Source organism: Leptopilina heterotoma, unplaced genomic scaffold, assembly GCF_015476425.1.
Source record: "Leptopilina heterotoma isolate Lh14 unplaced genomic scaffold, ASM1547642v1 Lhet_265, whole genome shotgun sequence".
In the NCBI taxonomy this organism is placed as follows: domain Eukaryota; kingdom Metazoa; phylum Arthropoda; class Insecta; order Hymenoptera; family Figitidae; genus Leptopilina; species Leptopilina heterotoma.
Genome location: NW_025110975.1, coordinates 12,487 through 19,238, shown reverse-complemented (window position 1 = coordinate 19,238; position 6,752 = coordinate 12,487). Strand labels below are relative to the sequence as shown.

At 31.1% G+C, this 6,752-nt stretch overlaps 1 protein-coding gene across 1 annotated transcript; it reads right to left on the bottom strand.

Moving 5' to 3' along the window:
- Positions 1-2,019: 2,019 nt before the first annotated feature.
- Positions 2,020-5,276, bottom strand: LOC122503612 (glycosyltransferase-like protein gnt13; the record flags this gene model as incomplete). The annotated part of the gene is made up of 5 exons (XM_043614209.1): positions 2,020-2,208; positions 4,345-4,403; positions 4,485-4,616; positions 4,682-4,819; positions 4,906-5,276. Coding segments are annotated over 5 exons (889 nt in total), but the record flags the coding sequence as incomplete, so codon positions are not given.
- Positions 5,277-6,752: the final 1,476 nt, after the last annotated feature.

Below are 6,752 nucleotides of genomic sequence, written 5' to 3'. Positions count from 1 at the left end.
TTGGAATTTTTTCTCTCTTAATTTTTAATTGCTTTATTTGAACTCCATTTTTTTTTGTGTTTCATTTTGTATATGACTTTAAGTGGATGAGAAAAAAAATCATTCTTCGTCACATTCTTTCTAGTGTCTAATTTTTTTTTCTTTTAAGGAGCAATAAAATCTTTTTTTTCGACAACGTCATCTAAACAGAAGACGCGGGTGGGTTTTTCTCAAGGATGAGCGCATTAAAAAAAATGTTAATAAAAATTCTGTCAGTCTTCATATAAAGCGCGTGGTTAGATATTTCTTTCTCTCTCTTGTTTTTTTTTTTTTTTTTTTTTTTTTTTTGTTACAAAAAGGAAACTGATGCTCTTTTAAAGAATACAACTCCATCAAATTTTATTACTCTGAATTCACTTTTGGATTTATGAGATAATGAATCTAAAACTTTTCTTTTATATTGTGGTCATTTTTATCAATAGAAAAGTCTCAACAATTTTTCTTCGTACCCCTATTTTTATCAGATGTTCTTTTTCTCTACTTCCTCCTTTCTCTACTTTCGGGTAATTCATCAAAATATATATATGTGTACACAATAATATCCCTTTGGGGAAATATAATATAGACATCAATCTTTTTCTAATATATATATCTGACTTGACTTTATTTTAATAAAATTATTTTTCCTATTTTCAATTTATAAAAATCATATTTATCAAGATTCTTATCCGAATTTTTAAGAATTTATTTCGAAAAAATCATTTCTTTTTTTATAACAAAATTAAGTAAATTTTTCTATTTATGGAAAATAGAAAATTATTAATTTGTTAAAAAATTATGATTAAGAAATTAAGAAATTTCTAATTAATAATTTTATGATACTACTAATAGTAGTGACTACTTCTAAGACTACTGCCTACTATAATTAATAGTAGTGACTATTAGAAGATAAGATAAGTGGCTACTACTGATAAATAATCCTAGCAGTGACTACTACTAATAACTAATACTAGTAGTGAATACTACTACTGGTAACGAATACTAGTAGTGACTACTACTACTACTGGTAACGAATACTAGAAGTGACTACTACAACTACTAATAATAAACCATTAATAGTAGTAACAATCAATAATACTGATGACAACTAATGGTAACTAAAACTAGTAGTGATTACTACTAGTAAATAATACTAGTAATATTTACTACTAATAGTAGTTGTTATTACAAATAGATAATACTAGTAGTAACTACCATTAATAGTAGTGATAACTACTACCATTAATAGTGGTGACAACTTATGGTTATTTATACTAGTAGTGACTACTACTGATAACGAACACAAGTAGTGACTACTAGAACTACTAATAATAAACCATTAATAGTAGTAACAATCAATAATAATGGTGACAACTAATGGTTCCTTATACTAGTAGTGACTACTACTGCGGTAACGAACACTAGTAGTGACTACTAGAACTACTAATAATATACAACAATAAATAAACATTTTTATTTATTAATTCCGCTTTTTTTTAATTATATTCTTTTTGTAATATATATAAAAAAAATAATTAAAAAATAGTTCTACAAAAATAAAAACGAAATAGAGAAATATGAATAAATAAATAAAAAAAAAAAATAAAAATAGAAAAAAGAGGTGTGAATACATAACTACATACATATATACATATATTCATGCATATCGGCGAATGAGTTTCCGCTTGACGCCGATGTGCAAAAAGTATTTATCAAACGCGTTCATGTTAACGGCTCTCGATTTCTACGCGAGACTTGGAGGTTTTCCGGATTTAGAGACGCGTCTCATTTTTTTTTCTTTTTCTCGTTTTTTTTTTGTTTCTTTCTTTCCTGCCTGCCTTCTTTTTTTTTTGCTCTCTTTCTATGCCGTATAGTCTTCAATTGCAGGCATCGATTCGCGTCTGGCTAACGACCGTGAGAGAAAGAGAGAGAGAGAGAGAGAGAGAGAGAGAGAGAAAGGAAAAAAACTTTTTTTCGCTCATTCTCGTTTCTCTTCCTCTTTCATTTCTTCATTTCTTTCTTTCTCACCTTCTTTCTCGTTCTCCTCTCTTCATTCTCTTTTTCCCCCCTCTCTTCATTTTCCTTCTCTATCTTTCTCTCTATCTTTCTCTTCTCCTTTCTTTCCAGCCTCTTTTCTCCTTCTCTTCTTCCATTCTCTTTCCCTTCTTCTTTTTTTGAACCACTTCTCTCCTTTTTAAATTAGAAAAATTTTATGAAAAAAATAAAGTAAAGAAATAAATAAAGTTCAAGGAAATATTAAAGAAAGAGAAGGAAGTTGGAAGTGATATTAAAAAGAGAAAGAGGAGAAAATGAAGAAAAAAAGAAAGATTAAAGGAAAAAATTCTATTTGGAGAAAGAAAAAATCAGTGAATGGGGGGAGAAAAAGGGAAAATCGAGGAGGAAGAAAAAATTGAAGGAGATATTGAGAAGAGCACTAGAGAAGGAGTAGGAAGAAAGAATAGAAGGAAAAGAAGGGAGAAAAGGTGGTTAAAGGAGAAGAAGAAGAAGGAAAAAGAAAAAGAAGAAAGTCAAATAAAGAAAGAAGAAAAGAAAAAAAGAGGAAGTAAAAAAGGAGGGAGAAAGTGGAATAAAGAAAGAAGAAAAGAAAAAAAAGAGGAAGTAAAAAAGGAGGGAGAAGAAAGAAAAGAAGAAAAAAGAGGCGAAGAAGAAGGGATAGGTCAAAGAAAAGAAGAAAAAAGAGGAAGTAAAAAAGAAGGGAGAAGGAAAAAAAGAAGAAAAAAGAGGTGAAGAAGAAGGAAAAGGTCAAAGAAGAGAAGAAAAAAAGGGGAAGAGGAAACAAAAGAAAAAGAAGAGGGAGGTTGAAAAAATGGAAGAAAGAAAAAGGAGAAGAGAAAGGTGAAATTGTGGAAGAAACATAGAAAAAGGAGAAAAAAGGAAAAGAAAAAAACGAAAAAGAGGAAGAAAAGGGGAAAAGAGAAAAAAGAATTTGAAGGAGAGAAAGAGGAAAATAAAGAAAAAGTAGGAAAAGTATTAAAAGTATAGGGAAGGACCAAGGGAAGAAAAAGAAGGACGGAATAATAGAAGAATAAAAGAGGACAAAATGAAAATGGAGGTAAGAAAATAAAGAGAAGAGGTAGAGAAAGAAAATCCCTCTTATTTAAAGAAAAAAAAAGAAAAAAAAGGGGAAGCAAAGAAGCAATAAATAGAATTTAGACAAAGGAGAAGAAGAAGAAACAAAAGACAAAGGAGAAGAAAGAAAGAAAAAGAAACGAAGGACGAAAAAAAGGGGAAAAAATCGGAAGAAGTTAAAGAAGAAGAAACAGAAGACAAAGGAGAAGAAAGAAAGGAAAAAGGTCGAAAAAATAAAGGAGAAGAGGAAGGAAGAGAAATAGGTGGAATATAAGGCGAAAGACGAAAAGAAGAAATGAGAAGGGTAAAAAGAAAGAAGATAGAAAAAAGAAGAAGGAAGAAAGGAAGAGGAAAGTACTGAAGAAAAGGTAAAAAGAGGAAGAAGAAGTTGTAAAAAAAAGGGAAGAGGAAAAGAAGAGGATGGAAAAGACAGAGGGGGGAAAAAGAAGAAAAGGTAAAAAAGGGGAAGAAGAAGTTGCAAAAGACAAAGGGAAGAAGAAAAAAAAGAAGAAGAAAAGAAGAGGAAGGAAAAGACAAAGAAGGGGGGAAAGAGAAAGAAAAAAAATGAGAACTACGAAAAAACGAGTAAAATCAGACAGAGAGGAGGAAGAAGAATAAGAAAAATTTGAACCAGAGACAAAAGAAGAAAAAGAAAGGAACAAATTACATAAATTTTTCTAAAAAATTATCGTCATTTCCTCCTCCACCACACATGTTTCCCTTCGTTTTAAAAACGACAGGTGCTCCTTCTCTCTTTCTCTTCTTTTCTTTCTAATTCAACCAGGAGAGTCAGGTGGGTAATCGAGACGACTTATGCCAGTAAGAGTAAAAGCCACCGCCATTTGAGACAGAGAGAAGACACCACCGGCGGTGTGCGGACATTATAAAAGACTTTATACATAGCGAAGGGGACCCAAGACTTTAGGCGAAGGGCAAGGGAGACAGGTGGGGAGTGGAGACGAAAAGAAAGAGAGCGAGAGAGAGAGAGAGGGACAACGCAACACTGGGGGAAAAAACAATTGACGCGTCTCATTAATAGACATTTTCTTCTTCCCTCTTCTCGAAAATGTTCCGGCACGCGAGAGAGTTTATCGAAAATCTCTCTGGCAAGGAGCAAATTTTTCTCATCAAACGAAACGTATAGTCTGTTTGAAAAGAAAATTTTTCTCACATTTTTTTTTGGGGGTTAGTTTTAATATAATATTTCAACTTTCTTCTATAGCTTCAATTATGTACCTTCGATTGAAGGTACTTCAATACTTCAACTACTTCAATTATCGTCAATACCTTCAATACTTCAAGTATCTTCAATACCTTCAATATTTCAACTACTTCAATACCTTCAATGCTTCAATCACTTTTAATTCCTTTAATACCTTCATTCCTTATATTAGCTTCTTTATTTTCATTAGCTTCATTGACACTAGCTTCATTATCCATACTATTTTTATTAGCTTCATTATTTACACTAGCTTTATTATCTTCACTATTTATATTAGCCGAATTATCTGTATTAGAGTTTCATTATTTGTACTAGCTTCATTATTTATATTCGCATTATTATTTACACTACCTTCATTATCTGCATTAGCTTCACTATTAATATTAGCTTCGTTATCTAAATTAGCTTCACTATCAACCGTAGCTTCATTATCTACATTAGCGACAACATTAACTTCATTGTCTTCATTATTTTTATTAGCTTCAGTGCCTATATTAGCTTATAAGCTTCAAAGTCTGTATTATCTTCATCTATATTAACTTAATTTTTTACATTAGCTTCATCATCTATATTACCTTCAGCATCTACATTATTTACATTAGCTTCATTATTTACGTTAGCTTCACTACTTACATTAGAATCACTGTCTTCATTAGCTTCACTATCAACATTAGCAACAACATCATCATTAACTTCATTGTCTTCATTATTTTTATTAGCTTCAATTCCTATATTAGCTTCATTTTTTATACTAGCTTCATTAGCTATATTAGATTTAGCTTCTACATTATTTGCATTAGCTTCATTATCTTTGTTAGCTTCACTATCTACATTAAAATCACTGTCTGCATTAGCTTCATTATCTATATTAGCTTCACTAGCAATATTCTCTTCACTAACTTTATTAGCTTCACTATCTACATTAGCTTCAATATCTAAAGCGCAGCTTCATTACATTCATAATTTTTATCATTCATAAATGAATACAGAATTTTATTATGTATTTCAAAGAGGAAATATGAGGCTGAAGTTCGAAACGTTTTTGAAAACGAAAAATTAAAAATAAAAAAAGTAAATTTTTTTCAACGTGAGATTGTCCCAAATGATAACCAACACCTAAAAATAAATTTTTGTCCCCCTACCCTCTTCGGTTCCCTTCGTTTATGGGGTAAAATGGTCCAAAAAATTAAAAAAAATTTCTTAAAAATAGAAAAAAGCTCGGGGGAAAAATTTTATTGCACAACTTAGTTGCATTCGATGCCAGAAAGATGTAAAAAAATTTGCGCCCCCCTACACCCTTCGGCTCCCCTCGTTTATGGGGTAAAATGGTCCCAAAAATTAAAAAAAATTTCTTAAAAATAGAAAAAAGCTCGGGGGAAAAATTTTATTGCACAAATCAATTGCATTCACAGCCAGGAAGCTGTAAAAAAATATGCGCCCCCCTACACCCTTCGGCTCCCCTCGTTTATGGGGTAAAATGGTCCAAAAAATTAAAAAAAATTTCTTAAAAATAGAAAAAGGCTCGGGGGAAAAATTTTATTGCACAAATCGATTGCATTCACAGCCAGAAAGCTGTAAAAAAATTTGCGCCCCCCTACACCCTTCGGCTCCCCTCGTTTATGGGGTAAAATGGTCCTAAAAATTAAAAAAAATTTTTTAAAAATTGGAAAAGGCTCGGGGGAAAAATTTTATTGCACAACTTAGTTGCATTCGATGTCAGGAAGATGTAAAAAAATTTGCGTGCCCTTAAAGCCTTCGCTTCCCTTCGTTTATAAAGTAAATTGTCCCAAAAATTAAAAAAAAAAATTAATAAAAAGTTTTTTAAAAATTGGAAAAGGCTGGGGGGAAAAATTTTATTGCACAACTTAGTTGCATTCGATGCCAGGAAGATGTAAAAAAATTTGCGTGCCCTTAAACCGTTCGCTTCCCTTCGTTTATAAAGTAAATTGTCCCAAAAATTAAAAAAAAAAATTAATAAAAAGTTTTTTAAAAATTGGAAAAGGCTCGGGGGAAAAATTTTATTGCACAACTTAGTTGCATTCGATGCCAGGAAGATGTAAAAAAATTTGCGTGCCCTTAAACCCTTCGCTTCCTTTCGTTTATGGAGTAAAATAGTCCCAAAAATTAAAAAAAAAAATTAATAAAAAGTTTTTTAAAAATTGGAAAAGGCTCGGGGGAAAAATTTTATTGCACAACTTAGTTGCATTTAATATTAGTAAGCTGTGAAAAAATTTGAGTGCCATTAAAGCCTTTGCTTCCCTTCGTTTATAAAGTAAATTGTCCCAAAAATTAAAAAAAAAATTAATAAAAATTTTTTAAAAATTGAAAAAGGCTCGGGGGAAAAATTTTATTGCACAACTTAGTTGCATTTGATGCCAGAAAGATGTAAAAAAATTTGCGTGCCCTTAAACCGTTCGCTTCC